This window comes from Arachis hypogaea, chromosome 19 (assembly GCF_003086295.3).
Source record: "Arachis hypogaea cultivar Tifrunner chromosome 19, arahy.Tifrunner.gnm2.J5K5, whole genome shotgun sequence".
NCBI lineage: Eukaryota > Viridiplantae > Streptophyta > Magnoliopsida > Fabales > Fabaceae > Arachis > Arachis hypogaea.
The window spans coordinates 120,439,897-120,463,976 of record NC_092054.1 but is presented as its reverse complement, the minus strand read 5'-3'; the positions used below and the strand labels follow the sequence as shown (position 1 = coordinate 120,463,976).

Here is a 24,080-nt window from a genome sequence, read left to right as displayed (position 1 = left end):
ATCTTCTATTGCAATATATTTTTTATCTACTCCACACATTATCTTTTCTATATTCTTTTACTTTTTTTAATTGCTATTTTTATTTTATTTTTAATTATTTATTTTACTTTTACTTCTCATATATAGATTTATTATAATTCATCATAGGTTCTTTTTTAATTTAAGTGATTTTTGGGTTATATTTTACCATTGATACTTTTATTTTGTTTAGTGTATTTTTTTTTAGTCTGTGTTTAATATAATAATTTGTAAATATCTATTTTATTATATAAAAATCAAATTTCTGCACTTATGATAAAACTGTCATCACATATTTCTGATGGTGTTTTCGATTTATTTCTTTTAACTCATTAAATTCAATGTATTATAACAAATTAATTATATCAACTAATTGATTTGGTTAATTATTTAAATATCATACAATTTATTATAATTTCTATCAATCAATCAATTGTAATTCAAATTGAATGATTATTTTTTTACGAAATTATTATTTCCTAATCTATTTATGCGCAATACATATATTAATTATAATCACAAATTAAGCTATTTTACATTAAATGACTTATATAATGGTCATCTCATTTATTATCATAAATGCTTAATTAAATAAGTCATTATTACTTTTGATTTAGAACTAAATGAGAATAAAACTAGAGATACTGCTTTATATACTTTTGGGTTTAATGGGTGTCACACTCAGATATAAATAGTGACTTCCGAATTTTAATCTTCAACACATCAAAGCCACATCCGTAACTCTTTTTCCATAAAAGGAATTGCGATTCAACTCTATCAGGGATACATAAGGTTTCCAAAGAACAAGGGAATGGTCTGAATTTGCACGAATTCTAAATGTTCGAACTTACGATGTTGTTTCAGTTGGTTGTCATTATGGGAATGACTCTAATCTATACGTATCTAAGGAGTAAAATAGATTAAATATTATTTAAGTAATTTGTTTCTAATATTGGTATTTGATTAAATTAGTTTTAGATAAATTTAAATTGTTGACTCAATTTATATATTACGACTATTCTTTTTGAATATATTATTTTTATATTTTTTAATATAATTTTTTTCTAATTTTTAAGTTTATTTTCTTTCTTGAATATATGTATCACCTTTTTTTTTCATTTTATATTTTAGATTAGTAATGTAACTATTAAGAAAAATGTATTTAAAAAAATATTAAAACATCACTATTTAAAAAAAGAAAGATACGTGAAAAAAGAAAAACAAAAAATTAAAACATGACTATTAGAAAAAAAACAATAGAGCCGGAATTAGGGAATATATATGGATATAAAAGATAAAAAATTATTGCATAATTGTTAAATAAAAAAATTAGTATAATTTTTAGAAATTACACATGAACTCTTTTTTCTCTCAAATAAATTTATTCTAATTATTATATTACAATTAGCTCATGAATAATGCATGATTATATTAATTTAAGAAAATATCTTTATTATAATTATATTAAATCAATATTTAATGCGTTATTAAATTACTTATCAATCATCGATATTTTTAATCATTTTAATTACATCAATTAATATAGTTCTAATTCTCATTCAAGTACAATAATTTTATTAGGAGATAGTTAATGCAAACATTAATCGTGACCCATTTAATTTAATAATAATAATAATAATAATAATAATAATAATAATAATAATAATAATAATAATAATAATAATAATAATAATAATAAAAGGTCTACACGGTACATGCATTATTTTTAAAAGGTAAAATATATTTTAAAAAAATAGGGTATCAATAATCAATTGTGATTAATATCAATATCAATAATTAATTCTTATAATTATTTTTGTACTATTAAAGGCTATATATAGTATTTTTTATTGAGGTTGTGATTCATAATATTTTCGTAAAGTTATATCGTATGGACACAAGATTAATTACATAGCAAATTAAATTTTAATTAATATGTTTTATTTTCTATTCATATTTTTTTCATTAATTATTTTACTTTTTATATTTACAATAAATATTGAATGTAAAAAAGAACAAAATAATATTGAATGTTATCTATTTCATTTATTTAGAGTCATAATTAAATTTGAAATAATCATAACAAGTATCTAGAATTAATAATAACATGATACTATAATTTTAAGTTGTATAATATAATAAAAAAAATATAGCAATTTATGTATGCTTTCTATATAACAATAATATTATATATATTTATATATCTCCTCTTTTAGCTCTTCACTAAAAATATTGGCATATAATTAACGTCGATAATATATATATTGAGTAAGTATCTCTATTGAATTAATCATAAAGGTTAATAAAATATAATGGCATAAATTTCACATAATTGTAGCAAGTATTTTCATTGAAAATCTTTGCTAATTATTACCATGTATAATAAGTGTGTATATATATATATATATATATATATATATATATATAAGGATTAATAGTGAATTATTACAATTATTTATCATCTAGAAAATTCGTATCTCAGACATATATCTTCTTCTATTTATTATTTTTCATACCTAAGGGTTACTAACTACGATTCTATCAACAGTATTATCTATGATAGATTATGTAATGAAAAAGTTTGAAAAATAAAGGTAAGAATTATAAGGTTATGGAAAGTCTCATCCAAATTTGACAAGAACACGACGACTTACATAGAAATGATTCTCATGGATGATAAAGTAAGTTGATTATTTTCCATGATTTTTTAAGTGATGCTAGGGCCATTTTATAAATATTTTTGTTCATATTTTAAGTTTATTTGATAAGTAAACCCTTGCACGAATCAAAGACACTGCAATTTTATAGATTTATAAGTGCTAATAGCCTTTATATTAATTTGTTTTATAGTGTGATAATAGCTAATATATTTGTTGGTGAATTTGACTATTACTATATTATTTATGATCACATTCAGTATATATGTCTTATTTATTGAAGAAAGTAGATTATTAAAACCGATTAATAACTATTTTAGAGTTAATCCAATTAACACTAGATTAAAAAAAAATCAAACAATACATAACATATTACTTTTTATTAACCAAATTATTATAATTCAAATTAATTTTAAAAAAATAATTTAAAATTATAATTTTAATTTTATCACGTGCATGGCACGGGTAATTACACTTGTTATTAGTTATTTATTGGTTTAATTCGGTTCTTGTTAATTTTATTGTTTAAAAATATGAAATATTATTAAAATATTCACTTTTGTATTCAATGTAAGATAAATTCAGAAATATTTTAGAAGTTAAAATTCTAGGATTCTTACGCTTTTCTTTTAAAGATAATTACTAGTAAGGACTTGATTAAAATTAATTTTATTTAGTAGTAAAACATAATTTTATACTTTAACGATTAATATCTAATTAAAAAATTAGTAAAATTATATAGGAAAAAATGGACATTATTTATTGTAGTCTCTTGTTTGTAAGTCTTGTATTAGAGCTTATATAATTTTTATTTCATTCATTTTGAAGGTAAAACATTTAAGAACGATCGGAAAAAAATCATCACAATCCTTAAATTTGATATTAAATTTATGCAATTTAACTCTGTCAAGTGTACCAAACCCCAAGCAATAACAAAATGAATAAAAGAGTTGTCATTTCTTGAGAATTAATTCAAAAATACTAGTTTAATTGAGTTTATCACTGTTTAAAGTACTCAATAAGATGATTAATTGAAAAGTAATGAAATATCAAAGATAAAAAATAATAAGAAAAATAAACAATGGATCAATAGTAAGTGTTAGTAGTATTTAATTTAACATCACATAATATCTTAAGCTATATTATAACTGTTCATTCAATTCCTACTTTTTATAATATAATGTAATTATAGAATTGCTCTTAACATAGTTGGAGCTTGCTGACTCTAATGCAACGGCACTACTAACTAGATTAATCAGCTTAATAACTTAACGTCAATTTAAATTTAACTAGTCATAAAGAACGAAATTCATAAGATTATATAAACAGATATTTTCAAATTATACTTTAACTTATATTATGACAATTATTATTCTTTTTTTTTTTTTGGCTTATTTCAATATGTAAACTCATATTCATCAATTAGAAACAAGTCAATTCTCATCAAGTTTGTGACTCCTAAGAAAAACACTTAAAAAAAATGAAATAATTACATGAATCATCAAATTAAAAAAATAAAATAAAAACAAAAATTCAAAAAAATCATCTAAGAACCCAAAAAAAACTAAGTCATATAAAAGTAAGAACTTAAGCGAGTTTATAAATATAAAAAATGAATTATTCTTCACATACAAGTCATTTATACATACAAGTCCATACAAGTTATTTACGTTCACCAGTCCTCCTCCTCCTCGTCCTCCTGACACAACTTCTTCTTCTCTTTCTTTTTCGTTATTTTTTTCTTTTATTTTCGTCGTCACCAACACCACCATCTCCTCCTCCTTTTTTTCTTGTTTGACTTTTTTCTCCTTCCTTTTCCTCCTTCTCCTCTATCATCTTCAACATCATGATCATCATTGTTATAGCATCGTCGTCTTCTTCTTATACGTATCGTCGTTATCATTATTGTCATTATTGTTATCGTTATCCTAGAAATTTTGCCATATTGATGATGATACCCGATCCAAAATGTTTGCCATAGAATTTGTGATTCGATTCTAGTTAATATTTTCGTTAGTAGTTTATGATTCTGTAGATGAATAATGTTGTTTTTATTTGTAAAAATTATTGTTCATCGTTGATGGTTTGAATTGAATGTAATGTAAAGAGTTCTGCATTAAAGAAAATATTTTTCTGTATTCGCAGCAAATTTGGGGGTAATACAAAAATATTTAAGTGTATTGTTTAAGAATTTTCAGTGTATGTGTATTGATATGTTCTGCATAATTCAAAATTTTTTCTCTCTCTGATTCTCATCTTTTGCTACTTCTTCTTCTTATTTTTCATCATCATCATCATCATCTTCTTTTTTTTCTTATTCATCTTTTCCTTTTTATTTTACTTTCTCAAGTTTTTTCTTGTTTTACTCTCTTAACAAGAATAAAAATGAAAAAAATTAAACAAAAAAAAAAGAAAAAACTCATAATGCTACAAAATTACTTGGAAGAGGATGAACTTACATTCATTCAACTAGAAGAAAGAAAAATAAAGAAAAAAGAAAGAAGAAAAAAAAATATAGCATTAGAGGAAACATTTTTCCGTATTTGCAGCAAATTTTGGTGTAACACGAAGATATTTAAGTGTATTGTTTAAGAATTTTTGGTGTATGTATACTGATAAGTTCTGCATAATTCAAAACTCTTCATCTCCCTTCTCCTCATCTTTTGTTGCTTCTTCTTCTTTTTTTTTATCATCATCACCATCTTCTTTTTTTCTTATTCATCTTTTTTTTTGTTTTACCTACTTAAATTTCTTCTTGTTTTACTCTCTTAACAAGAGTAAAAAATAAAAAAATCAAACAAAGAAGAAGAAAAAATACATAATGCTGTAAAATTACTTGGAAGATGATGAACTTACATTTATTCAACTAAAAGAAAGAAAGAAATAAGAGAAAAAAAAGAAGAAGAAAAAAATGTAGTATTAGAAGAAATATTTTTTTGTATTTGCAGCAAATTTGAATATAACACGAAGATATTTAAGTGTATTATTTAAAAATTTTCGGTGTATGTGTACTGATAAGTTCTACTTAATTCAAAACTCTTCCTCTTCCTTCTTCTCATCTTCTGCTACTTCTTCTTCTTCTTCTTTTTTTCTTATTCATCTTTTTCTTTTTGTCTTACCTTCTCAAATTTCTTCTTGTTTTACTCTCTTAACAAGAATAAAAATAAAAAATTAAACAAAGAAGAAGAAAAAACACATAATGCTATAAAATTACTTGGAAGAGAATGAACTCACATTCATTCAACTAAAAGAAAGAAAGAAATAAGGAAAAAAGAAGAAAAAAAAAAGCAGCATTAGAGAAAATATTTTTCTGTATTTGCAGCAAATTTGGGTATAACACGAAGATATTTAAGTGTATTGTTTAAGAATTTTCGGTGTACGTGTACTGATAAGTTCTGCATAATTTAAAATCGTTCCTCTTCTTCCTCCTCATCTTCTGTTGCTTCTTATTTATCTTTTTCTTCTTGTTTTACGTTCTAAAAAGTATATATAGTATTGCAAAATCAATAAAAAGAGGAGGAGAAAAAAAGTGAAGCAATAAAAAAAATGACGAAGAGGATGAAATACCCAAAGAAGAAGAAGGAACACGAAAAAAAAGAACGCAAAAAAAAAGAGAAAAAAGAGAAAAAAAATGAGAAACGCGGGATACAAACGTTGAAGAAAGAACGTTGTGATTTCACGCGCGCGTTATGAAAATGAGTTTTATTTGGTTAGAATTAACTTATATAATTTGTATGCCAGAAAAACTTGTATATACAGTAAATCTCATAAAAAACTCACATCAAGTTATTTCCATTTAAAATTAATAAATAAAAATTATTAAATAATAATTTAGTTAAATTTAATAAATCATCCAACAATTTTCAAATATCATTTTGATATGAACATAATTGAGCAAAAAGAATTCCTAGCCTGCCTGCCCCAGGTTGTGCCTATCAATTAGTTAAGAGTTATCAATTAATGCTAGGTTTTTTAATAGGGGATGCGAGTGTGAACACAGTTGACACTTGTCATTAATTATTTCAAGACCCTACAAATTAAAGGAAAAGAAGAGTGTAAATGAAACAATAATTGACCCTTAGAGGCTTATAAATAGGGATAAGGTAGGAAGCTAACAGAGGCAGACCAAAACTAGCCGCAAAGTCCTAATTAATACTTGTTCACTTTTGGGTTTTGTGATAATGTCGAAACCAGGAGTTCCATTAGAAGCCACTTACACCCCTCCTCCTCCAATAGTTGCAGGAGAGTCAAAGCCGGGAGTTCCACTGCAATCCACTTACACTCCCCGTCCTGCAATTCCACTCGTCCCTGCCATTTATGGTCGTCCAATAATGCCAGGAGTTCTACTTCCTGGTACTACATTCACCAATCCTGTTTCACCGCTGATGAACCCATTCAAGGTGCCTGATGAGCTCATCTCTCTCAACATCATCAGCATCCATGACGCTCAAGCCATCAGACAAGATGTTGATTCTCTTTTCGATCTTGTGTATGACATTGTTAATAGCAGCTCAACCAACTTCGATGACTATCTTGGCCTCAAGGTCCTCATAACTAACTATATATATAACATGGTAACGAATGACTATATATTTATATTGTTTATTTATGCATATTGCAGCAAGTGTCCGTCAATCTTGTGGAAGACAAGGTTCCTGAATCTGCTCTCAATCCAACTTATACCCTTCTCAAAGAGATTGCTTGCCAGGTCAACTCACTACTTATTTATTTACTTAATTTGGCGGGATTAGGTGCCATAACATAGCTCATTATCAAAATTCTAACACAGTTAAGATGGTTGATGATGATGATAATAATTATTACAGATGACATGCCACTCGTTTACCATATCAAATGCACACAAGTCAGTGGTGGGATTCTTCAGAAGCTGAAAAGTTACACATGGGATGCAAAAGCAGTGATAGCACTCTCCGCTTTTGCTTTGGACTATGGAGAGACACGGCACCTGACGCTGAAGAAGCAGGCGACAAGGAAGGGGAATGCGCTTGAGCTGCATGTGTTCAGGCATGCAGAAGAGAACAAGCCCGCTGAGTCGGATTCAAATCTTACAAGCAATTTGGTTAAAATTACATTGGAACTCATTAAGGGGATCATCACATTGGAGAAGCACTATAAATCATATGCCCCAAGTGACGTTCCGACTCTCGTCAAAGCTCCTCGTGATGTGTATACTTATTGGGCTGTTTTCTCCCTTTTTGCGTGTGCTAATCAAAGGTCGTATGTCTGAATGATATGCTCTCTCATTATTATAATTTTTTATATTAATTAAATTAAAATTAAACCTCTTTTTCTAACCCTACTTACTTATACTTTCATATGTATGTTGGTTGATTCAGGGAATTGGACATCAAGAATAACGTTATTGCGAGACTCAATATCGTTCTCACCCAATTAAATGCTTATTTGAACCAAATCAAGAGCGAAATAGGTTATCTACATACATATATACTATATGCATAAATGTTGCTTCTATAGCTTTAACTTCTACGTACTAGTTCTTTATTAGGTTCTTGGGATATATAGTTACTAACTCAGTTTTATCTTTCTATATTGCAGAGGCATGGCAAGATTTAAGTTGGCGTTTTGATGCCTTCCGAATTCCTTCGGGAATTTGGCCACTTTTGAAAGCTCTAATCTATTCCAAAAACGTTGATCAACCTGATAAGATTATTGCCAACAATGCTACTAAAGAACTGGTAATTAGTGCGAAAGTAATACTTAAAATTTCAAGATCATGACATGCCATGTGTGTGTGTATCAAATTGAAAGTGGTGTTTTCACTAAGCATAAATATATACCATATCCTCCTTTTTTTTGGAGAGGAGGAAGTTATAGATCCTCAAATTTATTAATTTTTTTCTCTAACATATTTACAATTCGGTTTGTCAATGGGCAGCTTACTCTGGATGAACTAATAACAACAAAGAACTTGTTTTTGTTCATTTCTGGTGTTGACAACATTGACCTTGAGATAATAAAGTCTCTAAAATTGATTCACGAATCAATCACCAACAATGACAAATACAAGAAAGAGGGTAATAAGATTGTGTGGGTGCCTGTTGTGGAACATTGGACCTATGAAATCAAGAAAAAGTTTGAGTATTTGAAGTCTGTGATGCCATCATGGTATGTGGTGGAGTGTTTCTCACTCATAAAAGGTTACAAACCATTGCAAGAAATATGGAACTACCAAGGTAAACCTATTGTGGTGGTGGCTGATGCTGGTGGAAAGCTTCTAAACGAAAATGCACTGCACCCAATCATTCTGTGGGGCATGGAAGCCTTCCCATTCGATCCTGCTACCCTCACAACGGTTTCCCAAAACTGGAATTGGTTTTGGCCCGCAGCATATAATATTTATCCTCTTATCAAAACGTGCGTCATGGTAAGAACTATTACTTTTCAATCCTTGCTACTATTATTTGCGTCATTGACTCATGAGAACACTACAAATACATATGTTCAAGTCATCTAATAATAATGATAATACTACTGTTTATATTCACATGAATCAGAGCGAAGAGAAATACGTCTTTGTCTATGGAGGAACAAGAGGATGGACTGAAAAGTTTCATGGCCTTCTTGAACGTATGAAAAAGGACCTAGAAGGAACAGAAACAGACATTGAACACTTCAACCTTGCAACGAATGAAACAAATCAGACCAAATTTTGGTTAAGCATCACCCACTCACTCCTAAGCAACATTCAAAATGTTGAAACGACCACCCTCAAGCAAATTCAAATGCTTCTCGCCATGAAAACTGAGGCGGGATGGGCGATCGTGAGCAAAGGCAAGAACGTATTCTTATTTGGGTACAATGAAGTGATGTTGAATGTACTCCAAGGCTTCAAAGAGTGGCGACCCAATATTTCGGTGTTAGGCTTTTACTCTGCCATCTACAAATACTATGTCGAACTCCACAAGCCCGAGAAACGCCATTGTATGAAGTTCCAGCTGGATAATATCCACTCTCGTGTGCTGATCCCCTTTAACTGCCCTGATCTGACATGCGGCCGGATGATGGAGATCACTTCTCTGTCCTACAAATGTTGCCATGGGATGCATTTTGTTGATGATGATGATCTTCCATTTGAAAATGGTAAAGGACCAATATAAATACCCCTATCAGCCATCAAACCGCGTGCTGCGACCGACGAGTTTATTACTCCTTGATCGCGTCTTCAACCGTTACTTCATTTAGTTTGAAATTCAGTTGTTTTCGGTTTCATTTAGCATTGAATAAGGTAGATTATATATCTATCATCATCGATTATGCATGCTTTATTTTGAGATTTAAAGTTTATGTAACTCTGTGTTAGTGATACGCTAAGCCTTGTGCTTTGTTGCATACCATGTCTGTAATTTGGATTCAATAAAATAAAAGAAATAAAGCCGTTAGGCTTGTGCACTATAGAATTCTTTACTGCCTCATTAATTATACACTAAACAGTGTCACTTCCTCTCTCATACACCCACAAAAACACTGAACACTGCTCGTCCCTTCTTAGTTGTGTGATTGTGTCCTTCACATCAGTGCTGAGTTTTGCCCTACTATCATATTTTATTTTAATATTTTATATTGGCTTGAATATTATCTTTGAATTTTTTTTAGTTTAATTTCAATGTATTAGGAATATAAAAAATTTTATACGATTTATTAAATTTAAAAATTAATTTTTTAAATTAATGTGATAATACATAATTAAATTATTATTTAAACTCTTTTATACATATACAAATTAAACTGTTAACTAAAATTTCAAAATTCTAGTTCGAATAGTAACGCTCTTATTTGATGAAACAAAAATATTATTTAATTGTGCACAAAAATCACTCATTATATATTTTTATATAAATATATATAGTAAATTTTATCATATTTTTTTTTAAAATAATATGTAAATTATTTTTGTGATGTGTTAATTTATGATTGAATACTATTTTAATTATAGTTAGGTCATTTTGTAATTAAAAAATTATTTAAAAGGGATGAATGTATAATTTGATAAAATATGAAAAATTAAATTCTAATTTTTTTCAAATCAATTTACTAGAAAATGTACCCTAACTCTTTCCAATGGCTATCGCTTCTTCTCCATTCTTTATTCGTCATCGCTCACCTCCAATCCTCCACCCAAAAAGAAGCCCAAAAGGTTAAAACCATTGCTTTCCACAGGTATGTTAGTTAGTTCAATTTTGGAATTAAAATTCTCCATCTTAACTCTAAACGATAAATTCATTAGTTTTCTAGACCATTTTCGCCATTCCCTACACTACGTCGGCGTAATGCTGGTGCAAGAATTGGAGCGAGATGTCCTTATTCAAGATGCTCTAAAGTAGAGGGATGCTGTCCATGTCTCTTTTCAAAGAAGAAGGTAGCATGGCGTTGAGGCATGTAAGTGTCTCTTTTGCAAGGTCGTTTATTAAGGGAATGGATAATGAGAATATCTTGCAAACAATGCTGCGGAATTCAATTCTGTCGAGTCAGAGTCACATCCCCATTTTAAAAAATTATTTAATTACAAAATGATCCTATTTTAGTTAAGATGTTAACTCTTATTAGGTTAAGTTAACTCAAATTAAAAATAAACATTCAATTAAAATGTACCACATCCATAAAGAATAATTTACATATTATTTAAAAAGGAATTAGATAAAATTCATCTATATATATAGTTTTATTTATTTTTAATGTATATTTTATATTTTAATATTCATTTTACATTATTGACTAATTTGATATACCTTAAGATTTTGTTGATTTTATAAGTTTACAAATTTTTGTGTTCTCTGGCAATGTGTTTTTTTTTCTTGCATAGATATATTTAAAACAATAATTTAGACATTATTATTTTCAATATGTTACTGCATATTCAAAGTGAAATTTAAACTATTGACGCTTATTTAAACGAATGTTAGTGATAATAATTTCAGCCAAAAATTGAATGTAAGATATTAAAGAGTATTGTACTTACCATGGCGATAAGTAGTATTCAAATCCTGATGGATATATGTAACGCTAAATAATGTTAATGTATAGGGATGGACTTGGGGCGTAAATAATTTTTGTTTATTTTTTTCTATTACTTAAAACTTGATGACTTAATGTTGAAAAATTAAAAGTTTATAGCAATATTGATTTAATCAATTAATGTTATGTGGTATGTCTAAAACGAGCATAATAATTATGTGTTTATTGGATGTGCCACATTTATATAGACTATTAGATTTGATTAGATGAAAATCAAAGGCTAATATGAAAGAAGAGTATTGATGGACTCTAATAAATACAGAATATCCTAGTATATAAATAAATGTTTTAAGTGACAATATTTTAATACACAATACTTTAAATAGTAACAGAATCTTTTATTCTTAAATAATTAAATATAAAATATATAAATAAAAAAATATGAATATTCTTTATTCAATAAGATTAATTATTATGTAAGAAATTTTTATGATATTAAAAAATCATATTAAAATAAAATTTTAAACTGTAACATAAAAATATAAAATAATTAAAATTTTATTTTATATTACTTGACAAATAATTAGATTATTATATTCAAAATTTATTAATTAACTAATTTATTGAAAGATATTATTATATAAAATAATTTTTTATAAAAATATTTCGAAAATATAATTTATTTAAAATATTATATATAATACATGAAAATATTAACCTTTTTTATGTTTTCCAATTTTTTTTAGAAAAACGGAATAAAAATAATATAATTCTAAATACATCCATATCACATTATATATTTACTTATATTAGTAAGACCTAAACTAATCAAACTTACATAATTAAAAATATAAAATATATAAATATAAAAAATAAATATTTTTTATTTATTAAAATTAACATTTAAAATTTCATATATATAATATTTAAAATTATATATTTATAATAAGATCATTTTTATTTTTATTATTTCGAAGTATTTTTTATTGTTTTAGTTGAATTTTTTATTCTCTAACTCGACCAAATTTATATATATGGTGAATTCTACCCAACCCCCTCTAAAACAATATGTAAATTAGCCTCTATGACGTGACACATTTTAATTAAATGTTTAATTTTAATTTGAGTTAATTTAACTCAATAAGAGTTAACATCTTAACTAAAGTAGGACCATTTTATAATTAAATATTTTTTTAAGATGGATAATTATATAATTTTTTTAAATATTAAAAAGTAAATTTATATTCTTTTACCAAATCATTATTACTTAAATTCGTTCCATCCTTCTATTGAAAAACACCTTCTCTGTTGACTGAAGTATATTTCCTCTTTTCCACTGTTCTTTCATCACTCAAAGCGTGTTGAAGGCACACTGTAACTCGAAGCAGGACGGAGAGTAAAGATACAAGTATCTTTTGAATATCTAATGCAACGGATCTTGTCTACGATCCAATGATCCTAGCCATTTCAAAGAATGGCTTTGATCTGATTGATATAATCCAATTTAAATTCTAATAGACGGATGGATCAAATGTATATCTAATTCAAGCATTACTTTAATATATGCAATAATTATCACAACCCTAAATCATAGATTAATGCATCTTGATAATCAAGAATTTATATGTGACACAAAATTATGTGAACAAAGAGCAAAAGACAACTACAAAGTAGCAGCACGATCAAATACACTCTCTTCAACTAATCGCAGATTCACTACAAATTGAAATCAACACAGAAGAACAATCAGAGAGAGAAACAACGAGGTTGCAGAGAGCAAAGATTCAATTTTTAGTATTTTATCAAATTATACGTTTATTCTTTTAAATAATTTTTTAATTACAAAATAGCTTAATCATAGTTAACATAACAATCAAATAAAAGGTGACATCTCATACAGGATAATTTACATGTTAAAATATAAAGAATAAAGTAGAATTTTACCATATATATATATAATATGAAAAGTTAGTATACAAATGTCATAATATTTTCAAAATACTTTTATTTTTTTGTATTATATGTTTTATATTTTTAATTATGTAAGTTTGATTAGTTTAGGTCTTATTAATATAAGTAAATATGTAATATGATAGGCATGTTTTTAGAATTATATTTTAAAAAAAAATTGAAAAAATAAAAAGTTAATATTTTCATGTATTATATATAATATTTTAAATAAATTATATTTTTGAAATATTATGATGAAAAATTATATTATATAATAATATCTTTAATAAAATTAGTTAGTTAATAAATTTTAAATATAATAATCTAATTATTTGTCAAGTAATATAAAATAAAATTTTAATTATTTTATATTTTTATGTTACAGTTTAAAATTTTATTTTAATATAATTTTTTAATATTATAAAAATTTCTTGCATAATAATTACTCTTATTGAATAAAGAATACTCATATTTTTGTATTTATATGTTTTATATTTAATTATTTAAGAATAAAAGATTCTGTTACTATTTAAAGTATTGTGTATTAAAGTATTGTCATTTAAAGCATTTATTTATATACTAGGATATTCTGTATTTATTAGAGTCCATCAATGCTCTTCTTTCATATTAGCCTTTGATTTTTATCTAATCAAATCTAATGATCTATATAAATATGGCGCATCCAATAAACATATAATTGTTGTGCTCGTTTTAGACATATCAAATATTATGTATTACTAGGTCAATTCTATTATAAATGAGTTATATATTACCTTTAGTTTAATATTAGTTTTGGATCTAATTCATGTTTATAACATAGTTATTAGAACTAAATCAATAATTGATCTTATTAGAGTATTGATGGATCATTGGATTATTAGTGAATCACATAATAATTAAATTAATATATATATAATTATAAAAAATAAAATTAAAATTTCCATACATAGAGAATTGATGCTTGTTCTTTAAAAGTGTAAAATTATAATTTAGTTTTATTCATCTTTTATATTAAAAAATATACATAAACGGTAGAATTTAGTGTATATATATATATATATTCACAAGGTAGATTTTATTTCTAATAAAATAAAATAAAGTGTCTTTACAAGACTTTTAGCAACAAAGATAAATTGGAAATCTCCCAAAATAAAATCTTGAAACAACCAATAGCAAAAAGACAAGAATTCTAAGAAAGGAAGGTGAAATTAAATTCTCTTTTCACTTGGGCTTCTTTGAGGGTTGCTTCAACAACCACTGATAGGACTTTTCTTGAGTCTTCAAAAATAACTTTGTTCCTTGCCTTCCTTCCATAAGTGCTAGGTGCGACACAGTGCCTACGACATCTTCTTTTTTGCATCCCCGTCACTCCTAAGCTCTTCTTATATCCACAACCACCATTTCCATGGTTTGGTCATCGTGAGCAAACATTGAAGATTTGTTATTCTCCAAGCTTCTCTTGAATTTGGACAGTAGTAGAGACAGTGAAAAATAGTATAGTCTCCTCAGTTGCTTCACAGTTAAGGTCCATGGCATTCACCATCAACAACTGAGATTTTAGCCGTTGCATCACAGGGAGGCCATTATGCAGCATCTTCCATATAAAATTTTTAATTTTCGATTGATATTTAATCTTCAAAAGTCCTGAATAAATCTCTTTTTTCTTGCAGCAATCCGGTAAAAATTCTGGAGGTGGGTGGAAGAAATGAAACCCAATGTCATAACCCGAAGCCACTATTTATACTCCACTTTTTTCTCTCGACCAGGTAACCTCACCTTCACCTTGAATAGTATTGTTGTTGCTATCTTCTGATTGAATATGTCTGAAATCATTAATACTTGATTCCATTGCTTAGTTGGTAGTATTAGTTTTGAGACAGTTTTTTGAAATGATTGCCTGATTCTGTATTTGTGACATCGCAATAGAGTTAATGCTTAGAATCCATGAGTCTTTTTTTACTCGTATTGAAATTCCTCTTCTAATCTTTCAAATGATGCACTTTTCAAGACCTTCTAAGACACTTCTCCACCTCCAAGAAAGGTTAGTGCCTACTTCTGCTTTGAGATAATTCAAGAACTTGAAATATTTGCTTCTATAGACACGGTACAACAAGGAATGAGGTCTGGTTAGCAGTCTCCAACCTTGTTTAGCTAACATAGCAAAGTTGAATGCGCTCATATTTTTAAAGTTCGGTTCCCTTGCTCTCTTGGCCTGCACGTGATAGCTCATTTATTGCACCCACTGTATTTTCTTTTCTAACCCTTTTTGCCCCTACCAAAATGGCATCATAACTTTTTGTATATATTCAATTAATGATTAGGTAGTTTAAAACAACTAAGAGTGTAAATTAAAACTGCAATTACTATTGCCATGATTAAGACTTCTCTTTTACTAGAGAATAGGAGACCTCTTTTTCAATGTTGAACTTCTGCAAAATTTTGTCGTTGAAAAAATTAAATGTTGCTTTCTTAGACCTTTGAATCACTGTCGGTAAATCAAGATATTTGTCTTGGTTTCCAATGTGCTGCACCTGTAGAATATTAGCTAAATGATCTCTCTGAGATGTTGGTGTGTTTCTATTGAAGAAAACAAACAACTTATCTACATTAACTACTTGACCATTAACTTTTTCATAGATTCGCAGAATTCTGATAAGGTTCTAGCATTCTTCTTTTGAAGCGCAGCCGAATAGGATAAAATTATTTGCGAAAAATAAGTGGCTAGTTTTAGGGCATCTATGATTAAGCCTCAATCTCAAAATTTCAGATCTCTGTTCTCCTTTGTGGACTAGATGAGATAAACCTTTTGTACAAAATACAAAAAGATAGAGAGATAGAAGATCACTTTGCTGCAATCCTTGACATAGTTTAAAAAAAATCATAAGTTTGTCCATCCACAATAACAAATTAAGAGATTGTCATCACACATTCCTTTATCCAATCCAATCACTTATCACAAAAACCCATTTTCTTCATGATATCCTACTCATAACTCTACTTCACTCTATCATACGCCTTACTCATGTCTAATTTAAAGGCTATGTCACACTCACCATGCGTCTTATTATTTTTCAGAAAATACATGAATTATGTGCAATGAGAATGTTATCACTAATCAACCTCCCACAAATAAAGGCACTTTGTGTAAGATCCGGTTAATTAACGACTAATTAACCCATAACTGAGAATTTATTCTAGAAAGCCAAAAGTGTTATTTTTATGGCTTAATATGATAGAGGAGATTGAGACGAGAATTTCGGTACCAATTTTATAGAAAACGGACCAAGATTGGACCGAACGGGCCAAATCGGGCCAACCGGACCCAAAGTGGGCCTTTGGCCCAACTAAACTAAACCAAAATCCTAGTTTTCAGCACTCTCTCTCCTCACAACACACTAAACATGCTGAAATGGAGGCCATGGAGGGAAGAACACTCTCTCAAGTTCTCTCCCTTGGTTGATCTTCAAACCACCATAACTTTTGATCTAGAGCTCCGATTGCCGCACCGTTTGTGGCCACGCGTTCACTACGAAGAGCTCTACAAAACCCATACAATCAATCTTAAGGTAAGCCACGTTTTGCTCTTCGAATTTCCAGCTTTGATTTCGAGTTTCATGAGCAAAAATGTTGAGATTTTGGGCTCTTTGATGTTATAGGACCCAACTCTCTTGAAGGAGAAGGTTAATCTTGTCTCCTTGGACCTTGGGTGTGGTAAGATTCCCAACCCTAGTGTAAATTGTTGTTCTATGATGTTTGGGTATTGAGATGTTGTGTATGGGTATGATGATTGTGGCTTAGGTTGTGTATATGTGAATATTGGAGCTTGATTGGTGATTTTGAAAAGCTTGGAAGAGGGTTTTGTGTGATAAAATCTATTCTTGGAGGTGTTGAGACCTTGAGAGCTTGAGAAAAAGTGATTTGGAAGTGCTCCGGTTGAGCTTGGGTAATCGGCTAAGGTATGGTTTCGGTTTCCCGTATCTAATATGTAATGTGGTAGGAAATACTTAGGCTAGAGGCCCTAAGATAGGCATTGAATTGTTGGTGTTGTTGAATGGTTGAGATATATGATGTGTTCATATATGTGATTATGAATATTGATGCCTTGATTGTGTGATATATGAGAAATGCATGTTGTGATATATGCTTGATGGATGATTGAGGTTGAATTGATGGGTGGTACCATGTTGATGGTGAGTATGATGTTGATCATGTATAATGATGGTTGATTGGAAATGGTATTATTGGAAATTGGGATGAGGAAGGATGTATGACATGATATTGTGTTTGTCCTTTAGCCATTGGATTGAGAAGTGTTAAAATGGTTGGATGTGATTTTGGGAATTTTGATAAAATGTCAATGTGTGAGTTGAGGATGGCTTGATGTTGATTTTGGTACATTTTGATTGATTTCAAAGAAAAGGGATGGAATTGGCATGTTTTGATTGATTTTGAAAAGAGTTGAAAGTGGCTTGTTTTGAAAATGGCACTTTATGGTTTTGTCTGAAAACATGGTTTTTGGGCATACTTTGACGGGACATAACTTGGACTACAGATCTCTGATTTGTGCCAAATCTATTTAGAAATGAAATTGGATCCAGGATGTCCATGCCGTTCGAAGAACGGGTGAAAAACGATTTAAAATGAGAAAGTTATATCCGTCGGAAGATTGGGGTTGAATCTGTGAATTCTGCAGCTTTTAACTTAGAAAATTTTTAGCAGAATGAACCCCCGCGCGTAGGCGCACTTGGCGCGTACGCGTCGTTCTTCGAGAAAATACCATCCACGCGTGCGCGTGGTGTGCGCGAGCGCGTCGATGCGCTGCACCAAATGCCCAGCCATTTTCCAGAGAGTTGTGTCAGAGTTGTGCCAGTTTTGTGCCTGGGGCGCAAGAGCATCCACGCGTATGCGTGGCTGACGCGTGCGCGTTGTTTGGCAAATTTTCAATCCGCGCGTTCGCGCGTGTGACGCTTGCGCTTCAATGAGTTTTAAGGCCATCCACGCGGGCGCGTGGAGTGCGCGTACGCGTGGCCTTGTTTTCATCCCAAAGTTGATTTTTGAGTTTTAAAAGCCAAATTTCATACTTCTAAGCCTCCGATCTCACCACTTATGTCTCAAATCATTATGATATGCCTAGCTATGAGATAAGGGGCTAGTGAATGTGGTAACTTACGAGTGAAGCAAGGGAAAATGAAAGATCAATGAGGATCAAAGATGATTGTGTGAGATGCGGAGGATGGCGGTGGAAGTGCTGGTTATGCCATGGGCCAAAAGGCCGTGATTGTTAATGAATTGGCTGGTTATGGATTTAACCGCGAGCCGAATGGCTGGATTATTGCTGTGTTACGGCGGAGCAATGATTATGGCTAAGTATAAATGCATATATGCTGTTGAATGAATTGTGAATGTTTGCACTTCCACTATCGGAGATGAGGGTTTCCCTGGGAGAAAGTAGTGGCTAGCCACCACGTGCTCCAGGTTGAGACTCGAAGCTCTGTTGACCCTATGTCGTAAGTGTGGCCGGGCACTGTGAAAGTCCCGGATGAGCTCGCCCCCGTAAATATTCACCAGTGAGGGTGATGGATGTGGATCATGATTATGATCAAGTTTATGACGAGTATAACTCGAGTTGGGGATGCGCGACAGAGGGACAGTCCAATGGTTAGCTACCAGGACTTGTCGGGTTGGCTCTGTAACTGACAGATGATATCATCAGGCACTAGGGATAGGCATTCATCATATGCATACTATGTGAATTGTTTGAGATTACCTATTTGACTGCATATTATTTGCTATCTGTCTAATTGCCTTATCTGTTCCTATTTGTATATCTCTTGTCTGATATAACTGTGTTTGCTGCGTTATACTCCTGCTGGTGGTTGGGAGGTCTGAAGGAATTGGAAAGGGAAGTATTAGTTAGACTGAAGAATCTTTAGTCAGTTGCCACTTACGGTTTAGCTTGTTTATAAGCTTTGATATTATCTGGAGGAAGTTCTAGGATTGCCTTCGGCTTTCCTCTATTGTTATGTATTATATATGTGGAAGTTGTTACCATGCTGGGGACCTCTGGTTCTCACCCATGCGGATTTTGTGGTTTTCAGATGCAGAACGCGAGGCTTCTCGTTGAGGCATGCTGGAGACTTCTGGATTAGCGAAGATCCCTTGTTCTCGGGACTCTGGTTTGGGCTATATATCTTGTTTAGATACCTTTATCTCCATTAAATAATATAAACTGTGATGACTCCTCTTATAGGAGGTTTTGGAGAATAGGTTTCTGTATTTGTGTCCCTTTGGGTTTTCCTTGGGGTTTTTCTTATTTTATTATATGTATATATTGCTATGCTCGGACCGGTTATCTTCGCAGCCGGATTTTGAGTCTTGATATTCCCGTTTTTGACACTCTTTATATATATGATCTTGTGTTAGCTTATCCTTTGCTCGTTACGTTATCGATCGGAGTGTTGCGCGTTCGAGTTACGTTTTTTTTTTGTTTACCCCTTTTTCTACAAAGGCTCCTAGTTATAATTCTTATTCACACTACTATATGTACTAAATTTTTATTCTAGAGGTCGTAATACCTTGCCATCTCTGGATTATGACTTAAGCATAAGACTCGGTATGGTAGGGTGTTACACTTTGAGCGTCAATAATTACTTTATTCATCACTCCTTATAATCTATGAACCAAGACCTTAGAAATAATTTTGTAAACCACACTACTCAAACTTATCAACCTAACTTGTTTCATCGAACATGCATTTTTAACTTTCGGAATCAAGCAAATATGTCTATGGTTAAAGGCTTTAAGGATTTTACCTCCAGCAAAGAAGCTTTTAATTGCACTGATAACATCTCTTTTGATTGTCTCCCAAAAGAATTGAAAAAATTTAGTAGTAAATTTATCATCTTCCGGTGCTAAGTACGAGTTGATAGAGAAGACAGCGAATTTAATTTCCTTTTCAGTCACCGGTCGCATCAAGGCCCGGTTTGTATCTTCGGTCACTTTGATTGAGATTCCTTTAATTTCCTCCATTGGATCTCTAGGATTACTTGTAGCAAATAATTCTTCAAAATAAGATTGTGCAGCAGCTGCGATTTCTTCTGGTTCTTTTGCAATACTATTTCTTTTACAAGATATATTGGCAAGAGAAGAAGAAGCCATAAAGCATCAACGCCCACTTCTTATACCTGTCAAAAGGTTTCAAATCAGTGAAAAGTGAGTTGGAAAGTTGATGAGAGGATATTTTATATACTTTTTGACATCATTTTCATATAGTTTTTAGCATGTTTTGTTTAAGTTTTATTATGTTTTCATAAATTTTGCTGTAAAATTCATATTTTTAGATTCTACTATGAGTTGTTGTATTTTATAGTGATTTCAGGTGTGTTTTGGCTGAAATCTGAGAGTTTTGACAAAGTCTGATTTAGAGGCAAGGAAAGCGTAGCAGATGCTGTCAAGATTTGACCTCCGTGCATTCAAGCAAGCATTTCAGGAGTTACAGATATCCAAATGGAGCGTTCTCAACAGCTATAAAAATATAACATCTAGGGCTTTCCAGCAATATATAATAGTCCATACCTGTCTTTGGAGATGAAGGCCCAAAACTGGCATTCAACGCCAGCGACCTACCCCATTCCTGGCGTTGGACGCCCAAAAGGGAGCAGCTGGCGTCCAACACCCAAAAAGGTGTTCCAAGTAGGCGTTCAACGCCCAAGATCCACACTAACACGTGGAAAACACTCACGCTTAGCCCAAACACTCACCAAGTAGGCCCCAGAAGTGGATTTTTGCACTACAAGCCTAAGCCTATCATATTTCTGTAATCCTTAGTTATTAGATTAGTATATATAGGAGAAGATCCACCATGTTTTAGGATCACTCTCCAGTATATCATATTTTCAAACACCATTACGTATAGTATGAGCCAGTAAACCTCCTAGGTTAAGGTTAGGATCTTTGCTAAGTTTTACGGATTAATTAAAGCATTACTATTCTATTTCAATTCATGTTTGATTCTCTCCTAAGATGTATCTTCGTTCTTCAACCTTATGAATGAGTTGAACTGTCAAAAGTTATCTCTATTCTATATGGGTTTAGCGAGTGTCTTTCATCGGATATCAGTGAACCACTAGCTTGAGGATACGTCTCTTAGACGGCTAATCCACGACTTCATTAGGGACTTCTCGAGATATCAGTTCAGCCGAGCTATGGGGAGATTAGAGTCTTTGTGGTAAAGGCTAGAATCAAGGCACAATATTCTCTGATCCGGAAGATTCGACCTTGTTTGTGGCATTTTGTGTAGGATCACCAAGGGGATTAACTGCAGGAGCTTCACCGTCATTCAAACTGGATGCGCACTAAACCTGGTGTTTAGCCTAGAAAAAGATTGGCGGCTGCTCAAACCGGCGTTGATCATATACAGCCTGCTATAGAAGAAATCATTCACAGTTGGAGTAGACAGTAAGAAAGGATTGATCCAGAAGAACAAAGCATCTATGAAGTCTTAACCATATTTTTATCATTGAATTCACAATTACTAAGTAACGTTATCTTTATTTTACTTTTATGCGTTTAACCAACTACACAATTTTTCTATACGCCTAACTAAGATTTACAAGATAACCACTGTTTGATCCAAGCCGACAATCCTCGTGGGATCGACCCTGACACACCGCAGGTATTACTTGGACGACCCAGTGCACTTGCTGGTTCAATTGTACGGAGTTTGGGAATCCGTGCACCAAGTTTTTGGCGCCGTTGCCGGGGATTGTTCGAGTTTGAACAGACTAATGGATCATTTTGTTGCTTAGATTAGGTATTGTTTTTAATTTTATTTGAGTCTTTTATTTTCTTCTTTTTCGAAAAAATTAAAAAAATAAAAAAATTTTTCAAAAATATTTTCTTTTCTTTATTAATCTTTATCTTTTGTTTGAGTCTTTTGTTCTTGTTCTTGTTAGAGTTCAAACTTTCTTGTGTCTTTTTTTCAAAAAATTTTGAAAAATAGTGTCTTTTGTTTGAGTCTAGTGTCAAATCTTAAGTTTGGTATCTATTGTGTGTTCTTTAATTGCTTTGAATTTTTTGAGTTTGTTATTGGTGTTCTTAGTCTTTAATTGTTCTTATTTTTCTTCTTGTTTTGATCTTTAAAATTTTTAAGTTTGGTGTCTTTGGGTGTTTTTCTTTCAAATTTTCGAAACTTAGTGTCTTTAGATCTAAAAATTTTAAGTTTGGTATCATTTAGTTGTTTTTCTCTTTCTTCATTAATTTAAAAAAAATCAAAAAAATATTTTTTCTATCATTTTTATCTTAATTTTTGAAAATATCAAAAAGATTTCAAATTTTAATTTCAAAATTACTAACTTACCTTATCTTGATTTCAAATCTTTTCAAAAATCATACTTTTTCAAATTACTATCTTATCTTTTTATCTTTCTTTAAAATTCAAAAATCTTATCTTATTTCAAATTCAAATTTGAAAATTCAATTTCAAAATTTAAAATTTAAAATTTAAAATTTAAAATTTAAAATTTAAAATTTCAAAAACAAATCTTTTTCAAAAATCAAATTTCAAATCTTATCTCTCTTTTAAATCTTTTTCAAATCTTTTCAAATTCTTATCTTATCTTTCCTAATTAGAAAATTTTAAAATTAAATCTTTTTCAAATCTTTTCAACCTCTATCTTATCTTTTCAAATTTTAAATTTTAAATTAAAATCTTTTCTAATCTTCTATCTTATCTTGTTTTCAAATATTTCTTAATTAGTTACTTGTTTTCTCTTTCTTGTTTTTCAAAACTTCCTAACTTATTCTTCTCTCTTCTAATTTTCAAAAATATCTTCTCTATTTCTCTCTCTTTTTTTTCGAAGTTCATTATTTAATTTTCAAATATTTTCAGTTAATTAGCTTTAATTTTTGAATTTAATTAATAAATAAAAGGACCATAAAAGAACCTCTCTTTAATCTTGATCCTGAATCTAAGAAGACCATAAAGAAGCGGTTACAACAAGCTAATGCACAACACTTCGAAGGAAATCTTACAAAGATTTTTGAACAAGAAGCTAAAAGCATGGCAGCCGAGCCTAATAATGGAGTTGATGCAAGAAAGGTTCTTGGTGACTACACCATACCAACTTCTTATTTCTATGGAAGAAGTATCTCTATACCTGCCATTAGAGCAAACAACTTGAGCTTAAGCCTCAATTAGTCTCTCTAATGCAATAGAATTGCAAGTTCCATGGACTTCTACTGGAAGATCCACATCAGTTTCTATATGAATTCTTGCAAATCTGTGACACTGTTAAGACCAATGGAGTGGATCCTGAGGTCTACAGACTTATGCTCTTTCCCTTTGCGGTCAGAGACAGAGCTAGGATATGGTTGGACGCACAACCTAAGGAAAGCCTAGACTCTTGGGAAAAATTGGTCAATGCCTTCTTGGCCAAGTTCTTTTCACCTCAGAAGATGAGC

General features: G+C 30.3%; 1 protein-coding gene and 1 long non-coding RNA gene across 2 annotated transcripts; both read left to right on the top strand.

The window, feature by feature from the left end:
- The first annotated feature begins 6,797 nt into the window (after window positions 1-6,797).
- On the top strand, window positions 6,798-10,109 carry LOC112776782 (protein SIEVE ELEMENT OCCLUSION B-like). The gene is made up of 7 exons (XM_025821020.2): window positions 6,798-7,219; window positions 7,297-7,383; window positions 7,502-7,910; window positions 8,033-8,124; window positions 8,253-8,392; window positions 8,593-9,081; window positions 9,212-10,109. Exons 3-7 carry the CDS (start codon window positions 7,507-7,509, stop codon window positions 9,812-9,814), a joined length of 1,728 nt encoding a protein of 575 aa, XP_025676805.1. The 5' UTR covers window positions 6,798-7,219; window positions 7,297-7,383; window positions 7,502-7,506; the 3' UTR covers window positions 9,815-10,109.
- A 4,707-nt stretch (window positions 10,110-14,816) lies between these two features.
- On the top strand, window positions 14,817-20,044 carry LOC140181820 (uncharacterized). Its single transcript, XR_011877296.1, has 2 exons — window positions 14,817-15,385; window positions 19,718-20,044. It is a non-coding gene; the product is annotated as an uncharacterized lncRNA (long non-coding RNA).
- Window positions 20,045-24,080: the final 4,036 nt, after the last annotated feature.